We start from the raw sequence: 22,651 nt of genomic DNA, 5'->3' as shown, positions 1-22,651 counted from the left end.
CCTATAATTATCGTCGGTATTACTTAACGGCGGTCAAAACTAGACAGACATTTTTTGTCGTCATTATAGATCTATAACAATGAAAAAGAGAGCAATAGTGTGTGTCTAAGCCAGGAGTTCTAGAGAATAATCCGACAATTTTCAGTCAAATGTTTGTATGACAAATTAAATGAATAACAATAATTTTTAAATTGAATTTTAACAATAATAATGTTGTGTTATCTTTGAAGTATTGGTCACTTGAGCCGATGACACTAGGGAGGCCAAGCAAAAGTTTGCTCAAAACCCGGACACAGTTTGAGGAACTCACAAAAGGTTCTACTATGCTATTTCTAGGTGTTTAATAGTGTTTTGGCAAACAACAAATGAGGCCCTAAGCACCATATTCGAGTCTGGTCACCATAGGCCCAATTAGTTCTTTCAAACGTTTAGCCAAACAGTTGGTGAGTGTCTCACAAACAAACCCTAATTGCTTATGGGTTGTTCAGTCCCACATAGTAAAAAATAACTCGTTGATCATACTTTTTCGGATGTTTTCTTTCCAAAAAAAAAATTTAAAAAAAAGATCATATTTTTCCTATGTAAAAGCATGGTTTTTGAGAGGTGAAAATTGAGCATATTGTAGGCTGTTGATTTTTCAATCATCAGAAAAATCTGATCTACATGTCGGAAAAACAAGATCCAACCGTCGCTTTTTTCTAAACCAAACATGGTGATCACATCTGGAGGGTCAGATGTGTATAATAATAATAATAATAATAATAATAATAATAGTTAAAACATGTATTTACGTAAAAACATCCTTTAAAATCTTTTTACCAAAAAAGTCCATTACATGTGAAGTAGATACAAAGTTATTAATAGACAGCACCATCCTGAAAGGCGCATTTCCAACAAAAAGTGCAATTTTATATTGGAAAATCTGCATCTGATTCTCACAAAATAATAATAATAATAATAATAATAATAATAACATGGGAAGCATGTGGGTAATTTCACTCTGCGTACTCCTTTGGACGATATGATTGTGCAGTAGTGGACGATATGATTGGGCAACGCAGGCAGCGCTTTTGGGTAAGTTCTGATGGTATTGTAAAAGGTTGTGATCCGACTGGTGCCATCTGAAAAACACTTTGGGCCCGGGCATGGTCGATCCCGAGCCAAGCTTGAGAATACCAATATGCCAGGCACCAACTCGTTAGATTCGGGCCTAGGTCCATGTTCACGTACTATCATGGTAGTGTCAGATTTGTTTTCGGGTCAAACCCTACTGTTCGGCTGACACAAATCCGCGCCCACAGGCCGGCAAAGAGGGCCAACGTATCCAATTCCGCCACCGCCACCGCCCCCAACCCTCCCTATATATTGACCTGGTGTCACTCTGCATCCACTCCCACATCCATAGCACTCAGAGAGACAGAGAGAGAGAGAGAATGGAAGGGAAGAAGGAACCATGGAGCCGTTTGGAGGGGAAGGTGGTGATGGTGACTGGGGCGTCGTCTGGACTGGGCCGAGAGTTCTGCGTGGACCTGGCGAAGGCGGGCTGCAACGTCGTGGCCGCAGCCCGGAGGACCAGCCTCCTCGAGTCCCTCTGCAGCGACATCGCGGCAATGCGAGACCAGCCGAGCGGCGGGCCGAGCGGCAGGGCCTTCGCCGTTCAGCTGGACGTCAGCGCGGGCGAAGAAGCCATCGACGCCGCCATCCGGAAGGCGTGGGCCGTCTTCGGCAGGATCGACGTCCTCCTAAACAATGCGGGAGTCAGAGGTATATTACTTGTTGATGGAGCTGTAGTTTGTGATTTCTGCGATCAGTATAGTGTTTATTGAGAACTAGATGGCCCTTAAGAGGGTTCAACTGTGTGTTCGTTATATGGGTCTTGGTCCAGATCCAACTGAACTTACGGAGGAGGGTTTGGACTTGGGCAAGACTTTGGTGGACTGAAACCGGATCCAACACTGAGGTGATGGTATCAGCTCCTGATTCCTGAATCTCCGGTTTGGAGAAGCAGGGTATTCAAAGGCACCCCAATCGAATCTCACTGCCAGTCAAGAGCTGGTTTATTTTATGAACTTTTAAACAAGACATGGGTCCATCGGCTATTAGGAACTTGAATTTCTTACCTATTTGCGTCTAATCATGACCGAAATATAGAAAATAAAAGGATTGAATTCGTCATGATTTTTTCAGTATGGATCTTGTTTTTTATGAAGAAATTAGGATGAATTCAATTTAAGTTTAGTTCGGATTCAGTAATAGCTGCATCTGTATCGAATCTGACCGGTTCACAGGGCCATGGTGTTTTTCTTTTGTTTTCTTTTGACTTTTATACGTTTTTCGGAAGGGCGTTTGCAGTTTCAAAGCGTCTGGTATTGGAGTCCATCTTGATGAGTTCTATTTTGTTTTCTTTGCTTTCAAGCGATGTGATGAATATGAAGTCACTAACTCCGTGTTTCTAACTGCTCCGAGTCTGTGTCTCAGGCACCATCTGTTCTTCTATACACTTGAGTGAGAAGGAATGGAATCAGACCATGAACACCAACTTGAAAGGCACTTGGCTGGTATCCAAATGCGTCTCTAAGCTTATGATCGAAGCAAAGCAGAAGGGCTCAGTAATCAACATCGCATCCATTGCTGGTCTGAATCGTGGAGCATTGCCGGGCGCATTGGCCTACGGCGTCTCAAAAACTGGAGTAAACATCCTGACAAAGGTACCAACCTAACTACATATGTGAATGCATGGGTCAGTTGTCTGTTTTTTTTTTTTTTGCTGGTAATCACTCTGTTTTTTGTTGGTAATTTGGTTCAACTTTTTGCTGAGCGTGATCCATTCTCATTTAATTCACTTTTGGAGTTGTGATGCTACAGCAGTATTCTTGCTTCCTTGTAGGTTCCAATTTCAATTTTTGTAAAAATTCTAATCTCAGGCTTTATGTTATAGGTGTGTCAATTATGGTACTGATGGTGGTATACTCTTGATTTACATATCTAATCGCCAAAAGAAAATTTAGCCTTGGGATCATGTTTAGCATCTTCAGTATACTATTTTCATGTATTAAAGTTGTCTCAGAGAAATGATGTTTTACGCTATTTTTAAACTAACCATACTTGTGTGTTCACGATTTGTGAGCTGTTGAATTTTCACCATCTTGAAAATCAAATATTATGATATAGTTAAATCTATGTTATTTATTTATGCCAAACGACCGTTTTGTTTACATACGCAAAGTTAGATGTCTAATGTTGAGAGATGGATCGGCAGAACGATGTCTGCTTAGTTTGTTCCAGTTTCTCACTCATGTAATGGTAGTGCTTATAGAAGCTTTTTTGTAATATATTCATTTCATTTTTCAGCTATATATTCTGTTCAACTTTAAGAATGCTTTGATGATATATGCAGATATTTGTCATAAATTGGAAGGGAACTCAAGTTCTTTAGCTCTTGTTGAACAGATAATGGCTTTGGAGCTGGGAAAGTACAACATTAGGTTTAATTCCATCTCCCCAGGAATTTTTAAGTCTGAGATCACTGCTGGCCTGATGAAGAAAGACTGGCTCGACACAGTGACCAGCAAAACTGTTCCTTTGGGGACTTTTGGCACTTCAGACCCAGCTTTGACTACCCTTGTTCGTTATCTAATCCACGAATCCTCTGAGTATGTCAATGGCAATGTCTTCGTCGTCGACGCTGGTGCTACTCTGCCGGGTATCCCGATCTGGTCTTCTCTGTGATGGATTTCCAAGGGCATATGGAGAGGCTGTTTTTATATTCAGTTTGGTCCATGGTACTTTAAAAAGAAGATCTAGGTTCAGTGTTCCACTGCTTCAAGGAAAATAATGCAGGTAAACTTTCAGATTGTATGGAAATGGAATTTCCCAGTTGCCTCTGCCAATTCTGGATATTCTCTGCACTCAAAACTTGTGTAAACCCCAAGTTTCTTAGTTGATCAAATATGTGATGATGGTAGAAGAGTTAAGTTGTACATCCTCTGGATGAACATCATATAGCTTGAATATTTCATTGTATTTAGCTTTCTTGCTTCGGATTTTCCCTTATAATTCAAGTGCGTCCTCTTAAAAAAACATTATTTTTGTATTTTTAAGCTTTGAATGGCTAAAGCAAAATGGGTTCCTTGCAAATCTCTGCAATGCAAAGTCATGTGACCGTTTCACCTAACAGGGGCGAGCGTTGGGTAATGTAAACTATGAATACAAGAAAAGTATTAGGTTTTACTCATTCTCAATGAATCCGGTACCATATGGTCTCATATGATAAGTCGATTACGGCATCTGTTGCTGTACTGTGAGATCCAAAATGATTCCATTTTTTTAGAAATCGAATCCAGCGTTGGCCCAAAATTATATCCTGATGTAAATCCGGATTTATGGTAAAGATCTACCAAACTATGGATTTGTCTAAGAATATCTAAGAAAAGCGAGAAAATTTTGAAAAAACAAGAACCTTAAATAAACTGAAAATTAAATGACGGATATCTCAATCCTCAAAACTCTGTCAAATCTTATGAATATTCTTCCTATTTATAGATAAAGAGAATTTAATCTTGAGAAGACTAGTTTTTTTTTTTTTTTGATAGACACAAATTGAAGAAGCAACCTAATTTAATAAATTATCAAATTCTTGTTGGGACCCATCCAATTCCTATTACATGACTCGAAACAAAAGATAATTATTCAAACTAAAAAAATGGATCCAATTGAACCATGTAGACCCAGTTTCTTGGGTTCTGCTCCTGCATCATACGCAACCCATACAGGGCTCGTTTTCAATCCATCTGTCTCTCTGAATCAGTGGACACGTAGGGCCGGGAAGCTTGCGTAGGGGTTTTGCCCACCTATCGGGAGTCAAATTCAGAGCCGGGGAGGCTCTGTTTGGAAACTTGTGGTACCATGCATTTGGAATTCCAGGGGGTAACAAACACGCCAAAATTCATTTCTGGTAGGGGCCATGGTCAACAAGAGCCTTTTTTTTCTTTCATTGACTGCACATTTGACACTAAAATCCAATCGCACCTTCCCCAATGTGATAGAAAACCACAAAACTAATTATTTTATTAATAAAAAGTGATTAATATGTTCACCATGTATAAATGAAATTAAAGTAAGCGACTAAACGCAATAATAGATAAGCTGGGCAGCTGTTTGGAATTTGCTTTTCCTATTTTTTTTTAGCTTTACTGCAGGCAAATCAAAATCAATTCACTGCCTTACTAGGAAGAAAAGGATCTGTGGGTGCACACCTGAACTAAATAGGAAGTAGAGTTTTATGTCAGGCAGGGCAGACACACGGCCCATAGTTAACCGGGCGGTCACCCAGTGACTTGAGCCCAGTTAGGTAATTTTACAAACCAGGGCATGGAAACACACCAAGATGTGGGCCAGGGTCCCCTTGTTTTACATGGGATTTGGCAGGTTGGTTGGACAATTGTGTCGGACCTCACTGAATCTGGACAAACGGAACGGATCGTGATGGGTTTGAGACGGTCATGGACTTAGGTCCAGTGAGTCTTTGTCCAAATACACTAGGTCCTTTGTGTAGATCCACACGGAGTAAGTTTGTAAATAGGTCTTGCTCAGTCCGGACCTACCGGACTGAGTCCAGATCCAACTTAGTTATTCCCGATTCTCTCTCTCTCTCTCTCTCTCATATTGACCAAATCGGACCCCATAGGTCTTGCGTACTCCTTTGGACGATGTGATTGTTCTGTGGTGAACAGAACCCAAACTCCACAAAAGAACGTCTTTGGGACAAGCGGAAGGTCGAGGTCCTTTCAGTCGGACTCTGACCTAATTTGTAGCTCTGCTCAGCCTTTTTTTTTTGTGCGTTTGGGCAACGCAGGCAGCTCTTTTGGGTAAGTCCTGATGGTATGGTAAAAGGTTGTGATCCGACTGGTGCCATCTGAAAAACACTTTGGGCCAACTCGTTAGATTCGGGTCTAGGTCCATGTCCACGTACTACCATGGTAGCGTCAGATTTGTTTTCGGGTCAAACCCTACTGTTCGGCTGCCCCAAATCCGCGCCCACAGGTCGGCACAGAGGGTATTTTCGTAATTGAAGTCAGTAATCGCTGTCCACTTCCCAATAGAGCGCCAACGTATCCAATTCCGCCACCGCCCCCCAACCCTTCCTATAAATTGACCTGGTGTCACTCTGCATCTACTCCCACGTCCATAGCACTCAGAGAGAGAGAGAGAGAGAGAATGGAAGGAAAGAAGGAGCCATGGAGCCGTTTGGAGGGGAAGGTGGTGATGGTGACTGGGGCGTCGTCTGGACTGGGCCGAGAGTTCTGCGTGGACCTGGCGAAGGCGGGCTGCAACGTCGTGGCCGCTGCCCGGAGGACCAGCCTCCTCGAGTCCCTCTGCAGCGACATCGCAGCGATGCACGACCGGCCGAGCGGCGGGCCGTGCGGCAGGGCCTTCGCCGTTCAGCTGGACGTCAGCGCGAGCGAAGAAGCCATCAACGCCGCCGTCCGGAAGGCGTGGGCCGTCTTCGGCAGGATCGACGTCCTCCTAAACAATGCGGGAGTCAGAGGTATATTACTTGTTGATGGAGCTTTAGTTTGTGATTTCTGCGGCCAGTAGAGTGTTTATTGAGAACTAGATGGCCCTTAAGAGGGTTCAACTGTGTGTTCTTCATGTGGGTCTTGGTCCAGATCTAACTAGACTTGCGGAGGAGGGTTTGGACTTGGGGCAAGACTTTGGTGGACTGAAACCGGATCCAACACTGAGGTGATGGTATCAGCTCCTGATTCCTGAATCTCCGGTTTGGAGAAGCAGGGTATTCAAAGGCACCCTAATCGAATCTCACTCGAAGTCAAGAGTTTGGTTTATTTTATGAACTTTTAAACAAGACATGGGTCCATGGGCTATTAGGAACTTGAATTTCTTACCTATTTGCGTCTATTTCGTCAAGTCGAGACGCTGTGGGTTAAAATTACCTTCGAACCATGACCGGAAATATAGAAAATAAGCGGATTGAATTCGTCATGATTTTTTCAGGATGGATCTTTTTTTTATGAAGAAATTAGGATGAATTCAATTTAACTTTAGCTCAGATTCAGTAATAGCTGCATCTGTATCGAATCTGACCGGTTCACATGGCCATGGTGTTTTTCTTTTGTTTTCTTTTGACATTTATACGTTTTTCTGAAGGGCGTTTGCAGTTTCAAATCGTCTGGTATTGGGGTCCATCTTGATGAGTTTTTTTTTTTTTTTCTTTGCTTTCAAGCGATGTGATGAATATGAAGTCACTAACTCTGTGTTTCTAACTGCTCGGCGTCTGTGTCTCAGGCACCATCTGTTCTTCTATACACTTGAGCGAGAAGGAATGGAATCAGACCATGAACACCAACTTGAAAGGCACTTGGCTGGTATCCAAATGCGTCTCTAAGCTTATGATCGAAGCAAAGCAGAAGGGCTCAGTAATCAACATCGCATCCATCACTGGTCTGAATCGTGGGGCATTGCCGGGGGCATTGGCCTACAGCGTCTCAAAAACTGGAGTAAACATCCTGACAAAGGTACCAACCTAAACTACATATGTGAATGCATGGGTCAGTTGTCTGTTTTGTTTTGTTTTGTTTTTGCTGGTAATCACTCTGTTTTTTGTTGGTAATTTGGTTCAACTTTTGCTGAGCGTGATCCATTCTCATTTACTTCACTTTTGGAGTTGTGATGCTACAGTGTGCACTCTTAGAAGAGTATTCTTGCTTCCTTCTAGGTTCCAATTTCAAGTTTTATAAAAATTCTAATCTCAGGCTTTATGTTATAGGTGTGTCAATTATGGTACTGATGGTGGTATACTCTTGATTTACATATCTAATCGCCAAAAGCAAATTTAGCCTTGGGATCATGTTTAGCATCTTTAATTTAATGGGATCATGTTTAGCATCTTCAGTTTACTATTTTCATGTATTAAAGTTGTCTCAGAGAAATGATGTTTTAGGCTATTTTTAAACTAACCATACTTGTGTGTTCACGATTTGTGAGCTGTTGAATTTTCACCATCTTGAAAATCAAATATTATGATATAGTTAAATCTATGTTATTTATTTATGCCAAACGACCGCTTTGTTTACATACGCAAAGTTAGATGTCTAATGTTGAGAGATGGATCGGCAGAACGATGTCTGCTTAGTTTGTTCCAGTTTTCATTCATGTAATGGTAGTGCTTATAGAAGCTTTTTGTAATATATTCATTTCATTTTTCAGCTATATATTCTGTTCAACTTTAAGAATGCTTTGATGATATATGCAGATATTTGTCATAAATTGGAAGGGAACTCAAGTTCTTTTGATCTTGTTGAACAGATAATGGCTTTGGAGCTGGGAAAGTACAACATCAGGTTTAATTCCATCTCCCCAGGAATTTTTAAGTCTGAGATCACTGCTGGCCTGATGAAGAAAGACTGGCTCGACACAGTGACCAGCAAAACTGTTCCTTTGGGGACTTTTGGCACTTCAGACCCAGCTTTGACTACCCTTGTTCGTTATCTAATCCACGAATCCTCTGAGTATGTCAATGGCAATGTCTTCGTCGTCGACGCTGGTGCTACTCTGCCGGGTATCCCGATCTGGTCTTCTCTGTGATGGATTTCCAAGGGCATATGGAGAGGCTGTTTTTATATTCAGTTTGGTCCATGGTACTTAAAGAATCTAGGTTCAGTGTTCCCCTGCTTCAAGGAAAATAATGCGGGTAACTTTTAGATTGTATGGAAATGGAACTGCCCAGTTGCCTCTGCCAATTCTGGATGTTCTCTGCACTCAAAACTTATGTAAACCCCGAGCTTCTTAGTTGATCATATATGTGATGGTAGAAGAGTTAAGTTTTACATCCTCAGTATGAACATCATATAGCTTGAATATTTCATTGTATTTAGCTTTCTTGCTTCGGATTTTCCCCTATAATTCAAGTGCATCCTCTTAAAAGAACATTATTTTTGTATGAACCAGCTGATCAAAATGATTACTCAAATGATGGAGACATTGTTGCCAGCCAAAGGTTTAATAATGTAAAGTATTGTCATGATTTTTTAAAAGATCACGAGTATAAAACAAAAATCTCAAAGTTACAGTAATAGAGTGACTATTATATGCATTAAAAAGAACGTGAAGGTGACTAATTGCTCTTAAAAGATTCATTGTACAGATGTACTTGAAACAATGTTCTTTTAAATGAAAATGTATAAAAAAAAATCATATATGTGGTGGTTCATTGGACAACTTTCGAGTGAAAAAAATATCTTTCGTGTGAATTGCAAGTTTTATTCACAAATCCTTACATGATAACCCAAAGATATCTTTAAGAGAAATCATCAATGATATTAATCATGAAGAATATTTGGTATTTAGTTACAAATAAGCATAACTTGAATATATAAAATAAGTGCTATATGGTACATATAAAGTCATTTAATATGTTTTTTGTTTATTTGGTTAATTTAACAAAGACAAACCCAAGAATTTAAAGAGTCATTAATATTGATAAGAAACATCGATTTAAGTATATTTTCTTATACTTTTATTCATGCGTCAATGATTTGTTAAAAAGTTTTTTTAAATTCCTATGATAGATGACACATTTATAAAAAAAAATGCATTGGTATATTGTTGTGAGCCCATATTATTGATCCTTCAAGTAAGATGTATAATATCTGATATCTAAGAAAAGCCAGAAAATTTTGAAAAAAATAAGAACCTTAATAGATATTTCAATCCTCAAAACTTTGTCAAATCTTAAGAATATTCTACATATTTATAGATAAAGAGAATTTAATCTTGATAAGATTAGTTTTTTTTTTAATTTTAATAAACACAAATTAAGGAAGCAACCTAATTTAATAAATTATCAAATTCTTGTTGGGACCCATCCAATTCCTATTACATGACTCGAAACAAAAGATAATTATTCAAACTAAAAAAATGGATCCAATTGAACCATGTAGACCCAGTTTCTTGTGTTCTGCTCCTGCATCATACCCAACCCAGACAGGGCTCGTTTTCAATCCATCTGTCTCTCTGAATCAGTGGACACGTAGGGCCGAGAAGCTTGCGTAGGGGTTTTGCCCACCTATCGGGAGTCAAATTCAGAGCCGGGGAGGCTCTGTTTGGAAACTGGTGGTACCATGCATTTGGAATTCCAGGGGGTAACAAACACGTCAAAATTCATTTCTAGTGGGGGCCATGGTCAACAAGAGCCTTTTTTTTTCATTGACCTCACATTTGACACTAAAATCCAATCGCACCTTCCCCCATGCGATTACATTTTCATGTCAGTTTTCTAGCTCTGTCCTAAAAGCCCTCTCAAAACCCTCATTCTCCTTTTGCACATAGCACTCTCTTTAAGGTTGTTGTGGGTTTCATTCTTGACTACCACTGTCAAAACTAGCTTTGATAGGCAAAATTAGCCTTTAGATTGGGCATGCTAGTTTACAGGAAGTGTAAATTTTACATATGCCAATTCTGTTTAATATATTCCAGAGGTGGTCTGCCTAACCCCAGCTTGCTTAGTATATCTGAATCTCATGTATTTGAGTTGGTGAGAAAAGAGGTTAGGTATTCCATCACATCATCCACAGGCATTTGTGATTGTTAGAACTATACAAGGTTGTTTATGCTTAGGGTTGGGTGAATCAAGGGTTTGAATTAAGTCCATACCTTTTTTCTGCTTTAGTTATAGATGAAATAACGTCTTGTTTTCTGGTGGAGGTCCCTTGGTATACTCTTTGCCGATGATAAATTACTGATTTGACAAGATAGTAATGATATATAAAAGCAACTAGAACTTTGAAGGAAGATATTAAATAAAAATAGTTTACAAATTAGTAGAACAAAGACTAAATATATCGAGTGAAAGTGAGAACAATGTCATAAGAATACAATATATGCTTATTCAATAATGCCACAAGTTTCAATGTTTAGTGTAACCTCCAAAGCAATTATCGAATTTTTAACATAAAATTTTTACTAATTTCTTTTTCTTTAAATTCTTTTTTTCAAAAACATAATAGAAGATCGTTCTTTCTTTAAAACTCTTTTTCAAATGCAAGTTTACAAACTAGGATAAAAAATCATAGAACAATTTGTACAATTACGCAAGACATAAAGGTCATTCATTTCACAAAATGTAACTTGTATAAAATATTTATCGACATATACATCAATGTACAAAGTTCACAAAACTACATAAGCAGTTACAGGTCTACGCCCATGAATGTCTACGAGTTATCCGTGTGTCCTCTGTTGTCACATTTGCCTACCATTGGGCACCTGAAAATAATAACAATCATAGGATGAGACAACACGTCTCAGAGTGGTCCAACTACTCTACACGATCGTGACAAGGTAGTAGCACAAAATCAAATCAATTGAAAAACCACTTGGTCAAATTTTACTTATAAAACTAGAAGAGTCGACCTTCAACTCAGCAGGTGTGGACCTACAAGTGAAACTCACCCCGAGAAAGAAACTCAGAAGGAGTTGACCTTGATGAACCAGGGGTCAACCCTCAACTAGGGTTAAATCTCTCTAAAAGAACAGGGAGGAGTTGACCCTATATTCTCAGAATTCGACCCTCAAAATAAAACATAAAAAGAAAAAAGACTAGTCGACTCTCCCAATCAAGGGGTTGACATTTGGCCCAACTAAACCATAAACTAAATCAAAGAGAAGTCAACCCACCCAACTCAGGGGTCAACTCTCAAATAAACTGAATTTCACTGTGAGTCAGCCCTCCCATACTCAAGAGTCGACTCTAAGCATGGTCCACTATGTTTACCTTCATGCATGAGTATATTATTCATCTCTTTATTTAGTTGTTTTTGCATTATATGTCATACTCATACACAAATTTTGTTACAATCTTGTTTACCGTCATGAAGACACCACTCCCTCGACACTATGGGTATCATCGGGTCATTCAAGGGGTGTTCATTTATTCATTCATTTCATTTTTTTTAAATCCCCAAGTGGTTACTGTGATACTTGCACCAGAGTTCGGGACCTTCGTCATGGCATCCCTCTTCGTGGGACAACAAAGTTTGAGATACTATTTATCCATCTCCATGTGTTATTGTAGTGCACTACTAAGACTTACTACAATAGCTCCACCTTCGCGTCAAATATCAAAGTCTAGTTATCACACTCCAAAATTTAAAACCTGAAATTTTATCAAAAATTATGAAAAAATCGAGACAATAGAAAATGATGTTTTTGTTGTTGCTACTGGGTTTTGCAATTCTGGAAGGGTCATAAGGGTGAATCAATATCAGTCATATCAGAGTAGAACCAAAATATTATTTACATAACCATTATCAAAAATGTCATATTCATAATATAAAGCTTGGGAAAACAAAATATTATGAACAAAATCCCAAGCTAAGCCCTAGATCCTCTTAAGAGTGTTGGTCCTCGATGCTACTCTTGCCCTGCTATATTCATTATCCTGAACCTGAACAAAAATCCATTAAAGGGTCAGACTTGTGACAGTCTGGTAAGTCTATACCAATTTCAAGTAATTCAGAATATTAAAACATATTCAAGTACCACAATTTAGCACTATTGATACAACTCAGATGTCACAGTTCATCCATAGTTACAACTAGAGTTATTCCATAAAAAAAGTATGTACAAAACATAGAAAAGAACATACTTAGTTGTTTTGCATTATCAGGGCATATTTTGATCTTCAACTGTGTGATTCAAAGGTCTTTATTTTGATATTTAACCATCCACCCTAGTACATGGGGGATGACCATTGTAGATAGCTAAAACATCTCGGGGGTATATTGTTCTTAATTATTTTAATCTGGGTGCTTGCGAAGCAAACCCAAAGTAGGTGATCTGTGATAAGGAGAAATCATCGCTAAGGCAGAACAAAAAATATATCACTTAGGACACATAGATAGCCCCGACCTCCAAAACCTATGAGTGAGTAAAGACCACTATGAGGTCTTGCTCTAAAAAATAATAAAATTACTTACCCTCTCTAGGGTAAATATCATTTTTTAATGAGTTTGAAGTGTTATCTTTATTACAGAGATCATTATTTAATGTGTCTCACTTTTGTAGGCCAAATTGGGGTTTAGTGTAACACCCCAAAATTTTATCAAAAATTTTGAAGATTTTTTTTTTGCAAACACAACGGAATAAGAGATTTGAAACTAATTCAAACTTTGGGTGGGTTACAATAACATAACTACACACACCATTGGGTTTAAAGAAATTAATTCAAACCAATACTCAATAAATTCAAAGTTTACATGTCTAAAAAAAATCTAACTTAATATAAAAATATCCAAAATGAAGCTGGATCCCTTGAGAATAATGGTGATCCATTTGACGCCGCCAAGCAACCCGCCATCAATCCAACTCATGTATTAGTTAAAAAATGTTAAAGTATGAGGCATTAATCCACAACTCCAGTAGGATACACCAAACGACATAAACATGAATATAACCCAAATACAAGATATAAGCATTGATATATCTTCAGACAATCAACTAAAGCATGTAACACAACATAACAATATAAGTCTAATGCATATGTTCACAACCAAATATGCTTACAATCAATATTCATGTCAATTATCCTACTAAGCATAACTTTAAAAATAAACAGATAATTCATGATAATCCCTACAATCATGTACAATCTATAGTAATGCCAGTGATTCAGTACTTAATATTTTGTTTCTCTTTTTTCGCCCTGAAGGGTATACACTCAGGGTTTCTAACTTCGATTCAACTAAGTCAATGGGGTGTTTGTTATGCCATGTGATTTATTAGCCCCATTGATTAGAAAAATCAACCAACTCCCTTCAAAGCTTTTCACTAGAGTGGTCCGTGATTGAGAGAATTTCTCAGTGATCCATACATAATCAATTCCAACTCTATGGAGATTTGAGACATACCACCTAGGCCATACGATAGTCCAACACCCTACAATCGATGACTAGAAACCAACGAAGATGCCTAGCTCTTCAAAACAACCAATGGTTGACCGGTCGAATATACCACTATCCTCTCCAAAGTGGTCCTGGGTGTGAATAGGTCGCTAGGTGTTATTTAAATTTAAGCTCATAAATTAATTTTAAATGCTCTTAGAACACTGGCTCCCTAGCCTAGCTCCACTCGAAAATATTTCATAACACAAGGTTGTTTTTAACGCATTCAAATTGCTCGTAGTGCAAACCCCATCTCTAGTTAACTTTGAGCATGACCTTCTCGAGACAGTTATATGATTATGTGCATATCTTTCTAAGTTATTTCAATCGTGGTGCTCAACAAGCACTCATGGGTCCCATCGAACTTAGACTCACTCACGAGCCATGTTTATGCTCATATCACATATTCATTATCATCATATATTAATTTATATGTTCACATGCTTATATAAAGGATGCATGTATAACTTCATTCATGACTATGCTCATTCAACAAAATCACATGTGCATTCTATTATTTCTTAAGATCACAGCTCATGATGCATAATACACATTTCGATATATGACATATGACTTCTTAACATAATGATTTAACATGAAGAACATTTAGTTAAGATGTATAAAATATCACAAATCATGTATTATTCATCACTCGTCATGCTTAGCAATGTAAAAAATAATTAGGCATTAACACATGTTAATTGGAAAATTCGGATCCATGTTTACCTAATTTTTAAAAAATCACCAAAAATCAAAGAAAATAGTTTTGGCTTCCAAAATTTAACTAGGATTGCCCTAACATGTCAAGAACAAAACAACAAAATTTCAGCCCCAAACTTTTTCTCATAAATCCATGAAAATTATTTAATAGACCTCTAACTATAAAAATTACAAGACATATTTTGTAACCTGCAAAAAAAAATTCCAACTTGATTTTTTTTTTTAGATTTATTGTGAACTCTTTTGACAAAAGCCTTTTTAAAGTCTTCTACGATGTCTTGGATTCTACTCAAAATTTTTACAAATTATTTTGAGTAGGTTTTTAGATTTTTCAAAACAACTAGTCAAAACAGTCCTGCAGATAGGATAGAAAATTTGTGCTCTGTTACAATGAATGTTATGCCCCCAAAACTGATTCAAATTGATCAAAACAAGATTCTAAAATCAAGTTCCAAATGTGTATAACATCTCAATATTTTTTATTTTTATTTTTATTTTTATTTTTATTTTTATTTTTATTTTTATTTTTATTTTTATTTTTATTTTTATTTTTTTATTTTTACTTTTTTTTTTATTTTTATTTTTATATTTATATTTATATTTATATTTATATTTATATTTATATTTATTTTTTAGATTCATATTCTAAGATAAACAGATTTGTTTCAAAAATTGGTCGCATTAAAAACAAGAACAAAATAACAAAGATTTTAAAACTCACAATACATTAAAAAATCAAGATCAAGGATGATATCAAACCATAATCAAGCATGATCATAGGTATTTTAAACCTCTTTACAATGCATTATAATAATTAATTAGACTTTGTCAAGCTTACATAATGAAAATATGAGCATGATTAAATACTAAATCATGGATCTTTAAAAAAAAACATATGCTTAACCCTAAATCACATAAAATCAATCAAAACCATCACATCATGATTTTTGTAGAGATATTAACATGCTTATTAACATTATTAACATGAAATACATTAATTAACATGCTCATGTGAATTCAATTTGATTATGAAACATCAAACCCCAAAACTGATTTTTCCCAAGTTTCTCTACAAAACGGTTTTTCATGAATTAACATGAGTCTAGGCATAAACAAATTTCAGAACTTAAAACACATGCTTGCACCATACTAAATCATTAATCATACATTAGATGTGTTTATCTAAACCAATATCTACATAAAAACATAGAACATAGGCCTTCCCAAACCAAACTTTGATTAAAGGCATAAAAATCTAGCTTTTCAAAAACCATTTTAGTCAAAAACCCCAAGGTGACTATAATTCACCAAAAGCAATTTTTCAAGAGTGAAAATCATATTTAAAGAAAATGTTTTCAGGTCTGATCTACATTGGCTTGGATATGAAAATTGATCGTACTCATAACTCATGTGTTTGGATCAACCTATGTTTGTACGATTGATGCACACACCTACCTCGTCCCCACCCTTTTTCCTCTTCTTCTTTGTTTCTAAAAAATAAATCTCATACCCTATTTCAAAAGTTTCTATTTTGCTTTCTTTTTTTTTACTTTTACTATTTTCTTTTTTTCTTTTCCCTTCTTTTTCCTTATGAATTTCAAAATATTTAAGATTTTAGAAACAAATATCTAGCAAAGGGGACGTCCTACCCTCCTTGGTTGACTTGCTACATTATTTACATTAGTGTATTTATTTAATTGTGATAAAAATCCAAACTTTCTAAATTGGATCTTGGATCCATATTAAGTCTTGAATTTTATACCAAATCCAAAATCCATAAAATTTTAAACCTAATTTGGATCCAAACCCACATACCAAATCCAAATTTAATAGAAATTAAATTCAAACTCTAATTCAAATTCTATTTAAATTCTAATTTACATGAAATTAACCATGAGTTAAATTCGAACTTCATTTTCACTCTAGTTAAAATTTCAATTCAACTGAGATTAAAAATTCAAGTTAATAAGCATAATTAATTCTAATCTCAATGCATATTTGAATAAATAAATATTCATAAATGAGACAATAAAATCATCTTTATTTATTAAAATAATCACAAAAAATTTATGGGTATTATATTTAGTAACTCAAGTACTTGTTCAGGGTAATAACAATAGTCCTGTGTACCCAACCCATCGAGAGATTTCTCTATATAAATGAGCACTTCACCTATAAGGTAGATATCAAATTTTAGGTGTGTGTAGAAATATTTCATTTATGATATAGTGTCCTTCTTTGCACTTCTAGGGTTAAAGTTATCCTGTGCTTGCACGTGAGCCAACCTAATGCAAATATATGCCCTACGCTATTGTACGCTTATGGCACCAAAAAGGTTCCTCGAACCTTGCCCTCTCTTGAGCCACAAGTGTATTATTTTATGCCCTTATTTTGTGGTGAAATATCTCATCACTTGTAGGGTTCCACGAACCCAAAGCTCCATTATTGAGCTAGCAATTATTATTGCATGCTTATCATACACAAGTATATTCATTCTTTTATGCGTGTCCACATGTATTATTTCACAAAATGATATATGCAAACTTTTCATGTGAATGTAAGGTATGCAAAATTTAAAATAATATATGCTAACAATATGATAAAACATATGAATTATGTACATGAAACAAAACATATAGCGAAACACATACAAAATTATGGTTTGCACATAAAATGATGCATGTGAATAAACTATTATTTTTGTGTAACAAAACACATGCAAAAATTAGGGTTTACACATAAAATGATGCATGTGAATAAACTATTATTTTTATGAGGAGCAAACACATGAAAAATTAGGTTTTGCACATAAAACGATGCATAAAAATAACTATTATTTTATTCATAACAAACATATACGATATGAGAATCTAGTTATGTAAAATAATATTAGTTTATGTGTAATGAAAAACACATGCGAGATTATCAAAACATAAACTAATTATACACAAGTATATTCACAACAGAATATATTTTTAACATCAAAATTACGAGCATTTGGCATAGGGACCTACCCTATAGAGCGTATCGACAAGAGATGGAAAATGATCAAAATATCCTAAGAGAATTTCCTCCAAATACAAATCTTTGGCTATCCCTATGTGTGCATAAGTACGTCGACAGAGGTAGAGTCGACTTACGTGAACCAATAGAAAGAAATAACTGATTTGAGAAAATTTGGGTCACTAAGAAAGGGAACCAGGTTTCTTTGAGAACCAAATCACTAAGGGAACCCGAGTCTTTAGGAGGGGAAACTGAGCCAAGGGGGATTGAACTGAGTCAAGGAGACTAAACCAAGCCAAAAGGAGTCTGAACTGGGTCAAGGAGAGGTTGGGATGGTTGCAGCCATCAAAAGAGGTGGTGAGAGGGATGAAACAAAGAGAAGAAGGAATGAGAGAGAGAGAGAGAGAGAGAGAGAGAGAGAGAGAGAGTCTTCCAATGAGTGAAAGAGAAGGGGGGTGAGGATTTAAATAAGGGAGGGAGTGGGCTTTGGTGTTGCCAAGTGGCAACACCAAAGCCCTCTGCGTGAGGGGATCTCTTCTAACAATTGTTAATTTCATTAACACTTGTTAGCTTGGTCAAAACCATGGGTAAAACCGAGGTACAATTTTGGTGAAGGGAGAAAATGGGTTTGGATCTTGGGTAAGATCTAGATCCAACCCATATGACCCAACCAAATCTAATCGGGTTAGTTTGGTTATATTACTTATGTTTTAACTTTTACTAACTAGATCCCTATGTTTTTCCTTAATTTTATTTAACATCAAATGAAAACCTTTAATTATAAATGATGTTTTATAAAGTAAAAAATTGACAAAAATGATTATATAATTAACTGAACTAGGTCAACAAGATCATGAACAATCATGACCCTAAGGTTGCTACGAACCCCGAAATCTACTAAAAATTATCATTTTACCACAAAATCTACTGAAAATTATTATTTTACCATGAAATCTACTGGAAATTATCATTTACCCATCGAAATTGTCGGGCATGTTATGTGCTCATACAAACTTTGATTTTAATGAAATCACTTTCGTTCTCTTTTAATGAAATCACTTTCGTTCTCTTCAAAATTTTGATGTGGTTGCAATCATGCACTCAAACAACATAAAATAATCATAAAAAATATCTAAAACATACATATTTATAACTGATCAGAAATACCAAAAAATTATCGGTTATTATACTAGTGTTCCTTAAGTCACCGTGGTGAAAAACAAATCCCTACAATCTAAAAGACAAAAGCTCACTCATCTATCTAACTCCCATGGGGTTGGTGCATGCTTGTTCACATTTGACAAGCTAGCTTAAGCCATAAATATTGATGAGCTTATGTCACCCTTTGTGACAAACATTTAGTGCATCTTGTTTTTAATTAATGTTTCTTATGTATCAAATTCTCCCAACGTACCTACCCTCTTGGTACCTTGGGTCAACACTCAAAACATGATTTTGTAACAAGATACATCTAGGATCATCACCCTAAAATTTTTAACTGTATGTATACATGCCTCTTTCTTCTCATTGATATTACCATCCTCGTAATACGTATCACTATAATTAATAGGACTCCACATCCACATGCAGTACACAACATACAATAAGAAATATGCATCTATGCATGAACTGGGTCACTCTTAGACCAATTGAAATCAAGTGAGTGTCTCGTTGCACAAAGATTGATCAAAATCAACAAACATTGGTCTCACCGACCCATACACAATTATTTCGGGCTGGTTCCTGTGAATCCCATGTTGAATGACACTTACTAGCACACAAATCCATCATATAAACCATATAAACCATTAAGCAGTCGAACCTTCTGAGTTCAGAAGTCGACTCACCCCCTGTAGAGTCGACTCTGGCTCTTTAGGAGTTGACCCAAGCTAACAGGGGTTAACTCTTAGTCCATAAGAGTCAACCCTTAGTGTTTAGGGGTCGACCGTGACACTATAGGAGTTGACTTCTAATATATAGAAGTTGACTCTCATAAAAATAGGGGTCGACTCTCTGTCCCCAAAAACGCAGGACAAAAACCTGTAACATGAGGGAGTCGACTCCTAATTTGCATAAGTCGACTCCTAATTTGCAGGAGTCGACTCTCAACACAAATGAGTCAACTCTCGAAGACAAAACTGAATGCATAACATAAGGGAGTCAACTCCTGATCTACAGGAGTCAACCTCAGACAAGGCCAAACCAAATATCCAAGCTTCAAAACAATATTTTCAACAGAAATTTCATGAATTTCATCATAAAACACATGATAAATAGTTCAAGCGTTAATTTCTACGAGAAACATGTTCAAAATTGCATTCAAAACTCATACCCACCTAAATACACAAGTATGCTTTAAAAATAATATTTTCTAGACATTAAATAGTCAGATATGCTAGATTTTCACAAAGTTCAAATTTAAACAAGGTTTGTTAACTTCTTAAAATAAAGTAGCATACCATGAATTTTTCTCTGCATAAAACACTCATGAACTACACATAAAATCATTTACCAAAGCATGTCAAAAATCAAGGAAACTAGCATGGTTTCTAACACAAATTCATCTACATGCTAACATGCCCCTAGAGGTTCGTGGAGTAAAGTGATCACACCACTTTGCGCAAGAAATCCAAAGAATCTACTCAATAAATTGGATTCAACCCCAAATCAAAGCACAAATCTTCAAAGTTCAGCAGATATCATACACCTATATGTTCTTCATTCGTAGAAACATCCTCCACAAAAAAAATCAGCTCCACACCCCCACACCTTTCACTTAGGCATGTGAAAGGGATGGGGTCCAATACTAGAAAGAAGAGAAAATGGAGGTGAGAGAGATGAGTGAGTAGAGAGTGTGTAGGGCAGTGAGGGAGATAAGAGAAAGAGTGAGGAGAGAAAGTAAGAATATGCATGAATAAAGAGAAAGAGAATGAGAGAGTTTAGGTTTAATTAAAACTATTTAACCCAAATCATAGTAGGTTAATACATGTCAACACAAATAAATGAGTGGGGATCGAGCTGTACATTTTAATGATAGTTTCCCTATAAAAAATACCAAAATACCCTTAATGATAATTAAATCTCCCATCATACCCTTATTCTACCAAAATTGCCCTTAATTGCTCCTTTAATTTTAATACAATAAAACCAAGAGTTTTTTTAAACAAATTCTAAACCTATCCCATGACAAAGTTGCCCTTCACCTTTTCTAGAATTTTTGGGCATGTCCCTTGCCCAAAATTATGGTTTTGTCCTTGGTTCAAATTGGGTTTGATCCAAACCCAATTTTGATGATTTCAAGGTCTACCCCTCTGGATAATCTCATATACTTTAATATTAACCACAATTTGCATGTAAAATCTCATATGTTTATATTAAAATATGAAAATTACTAGTTTGTAAAAATTCAGGGTGTTACATTTAGGGTTTATATTACAGCAGAATGAGAATTTGAATAAGATATCACTATAACAGCAATGCCAATTAGGTTAAGTGACATGTCATGTGATAAAAGAATACCTCTACAACTAAAGGAACGTTTTTACAAGACTACCATAAGGCCAACAATATTATATGGAGTTGAATGTTAGAAGACTAAGAAGCGACAACAAGACAAAGTGTATATTGTGGAGATGTGTATGTTAAGTTGGATGACTAGGACCAATGAGGCCTTAGCTTGTCTGGAAGAAGCAACTAGAGTATGTCATTACTTGTGTTGGGACATTGCAGGTACTGGTAGGGGTCTGCTTAACCCCAACTTGCCTATAAAAAACCTGAATGATTGGGGTTATAAGAAAGAATAAAATTTAAAACAAATATATTAGAATGTGTCTAGGAGTCTGACTAATGAAGAATAAAATAAGTGAATGTGGCTTAAGATGAGTCGAACATGTTGCGTGAAGACCTCTCAAAGCGTCTGTGATAAAGGTTGACATGATACAATTTGGAGCTAGAAAATGTGGAGTACTAGTGAAGACTTGGAAAGAGACCGTTAGAGATGACACCAAAGATTGTAAAGTGACCAAAGTTTTAGCTCTAGATAGACTTGAATGAAAGATTAGGAGTGGTAAAGCATATAATTGGGATGAGGATTCATGATATATATATATATATATATATATATATATATATATATAAAGTGTAATGTGTAGAACAAATATATATATTTTATGTATAAATAACATAAATTTTTTTTACACGAGCCAACTCGTGTTCTATTCGTCTAGTTCAGGGAGAAGCCAATCTTGAGCTTGGCATGGCTAAACATGAGCATGAGACGAGTCACGAGCTCAATACACTAATAAATGAGTCAAGCCCAAACATGCCCCTTCTTTTGGTTCGTTTAGGCCCACATCATTTTGGGACCAAAATGTACATAGCGACTTTTTTTTAGGAGTATCATTGTATTTCCTTCTTTCTAATGCTTTTCTATAGGTGGGCTGGAAAATAACTCAAAAAGTTATTTCATTTGTTACGGGCTAGTCCCTTTTCCATAGTCAAGAAAAATGGTAGAAAAACAGTTGGTGGGACAACTTATCAACAATTTCAGGCCACCACATGGTTGAGAGAGGAAAATGAAACAACTTAGAAAATCTATGGTGAGAGGGCGACAGACTTGTGGGAGAAGACCCCAAAACTAACCTTTCAAAATGTAAATTTATAAAGAAGGGCCATGGCCGATCGCTATTTAAAAAAAAAAAAATAGCATCATACCTCAATCAAGTAGTGATTCCATGATCAAGAAAAATTCCATAGCATTCATCATTTCATGATTCCAGTTGTACAAATTTGAGGGGCAGTTTTAAAACAAATAGGAAAGATAGACCATACTTTTCACGGGCCATTGCTTTGGTGGACTGAGCTCACTTCCTCGTTCAAATGCATAAAACTCAATTCCGGCTACCAGTTCCTAAATAGTTAGTTGGAGGTTGGTGCACGTTTTAATTTTTTGAAAGGCAAGCTGGGATTAG

The 22,651-nt window shown here is 36.4% G+C and overlaps 2 protein-coding genes across 2 annotated transcripts; both read left to right on the top strand.

The window, feature by feature from the left end:
- Nucleotides 1–1,392: 1,392 nt before the first annotated feature.
- Nucleotides 1,393–4,137, top strand: LOC149827932 (uncharacterized). The gene is made up of 3 exons (XM_090018292.1): nt 1,393–1,764; nt 2,479–2,708; nt 3,451–4,137. Exons 1-3 carry the CDS (start codon nt 1,434–1,436, stop codon nt 3,727–3,729), a joined length of 840 nt encoding a protein of 279 aa, XP_089874418.1. The 5' UTR covers nt 1,393–1,433; the 3' UTR covers nt 3,730–4,137.
- A 2,055-nt stretch (nt 4,138–6,192) lies between these two features.
- Nucleotides 6,193–8,816, top strand: LOC149827931 (uncharacterized). Its single transcript, XM_090018290.1, has 3 exons — nt 6,193–6,547; nt 7,306–7,535; nt 8,326–8,816. The coding sequence occupies exons 1-3, from the start codon at nt 6,217–6,219 to the stop codon at nt 8,602–8,604; spliced, it is 840 nt and encodes a 279-aa protein (XP_089874416.1). The 5' UTR covers nt 6,193–6,216; the 3' UTR covers nt 8,605–8,816.
- The last annotated feature ends 13,835 nt before the right edge of the window (nt 8,817–22,651 follow it).

This window comes from Nuphar pumila, chromosome 10 (genome assembly GCF_984573655.1).
Source record: "Nuphar pumila chromosome 10, dmNupPumi1.hap1.1, whole genome shotgun sequence".
In the NCBI taxonomy this organism is placed as follows: domain Eukaryota; kingdom Viridiplantae; phylum Streptophyta; class Magnoliopsida; order Nymphaeales; family Nymphaeaceae; genus Nuphar; species Nuphar pumila.
This window is presented reverse-complemented; position numbering and strand designations above follow the sequence as displayed.

What these genes read in the sequence shown, in the direction of transcription:
- LOC149827931 (XM_090018290.1), top strand. Translation starts at nt 6,217, where the DNA reads ATGGAAGGAAAGAAGGAGCCATGGAGCCGTTTGGAGGGGAAGGTGGTG. An exon ending in AAACAATGCGGGAGTCAGAG is followed by an intron (nt 6,548 to 7,305) that starts GTATATTACTTG and finishes TCTGTGTCTCAG; the next exon opens with GCACCATCTGTTCTTCTATA. An exon ending in GAGTAAACATCCTGACAAAG is followed by an intron (nt 7,536 to 8,325) that starts GTACCAACCTAA and finishes CTTGTTGAACAG; the next exon opens with ATAATGGCTTTGGAGCTGGG.
- LOC149827932 (XM_090018292.1), top strand. Translation starts at nt 1,434, where the DNA reads ATGGAAGGGAAGAAGGAACCATGGAGCCGTTTGGAGGGGAAGGTGGTG. An exon ending in AAACAATGCGGGAGTCAGAG is followed by an intron (nt 1,765 to 2,478) that starts GTATATTACTTG and finishes TCTGTGTCTCAG; the next exon opens with GCACCATCTGTTCTTCTATA. An exon ending in GAGTAAACATCCTGACAAAG is followed by an intron (nt 2,709 to 3,450) that starts GTACCAACCTAA and finishes CTTGTTGAACAG; the next exon opens with ATAATGGCTTTGGAGCTGGG.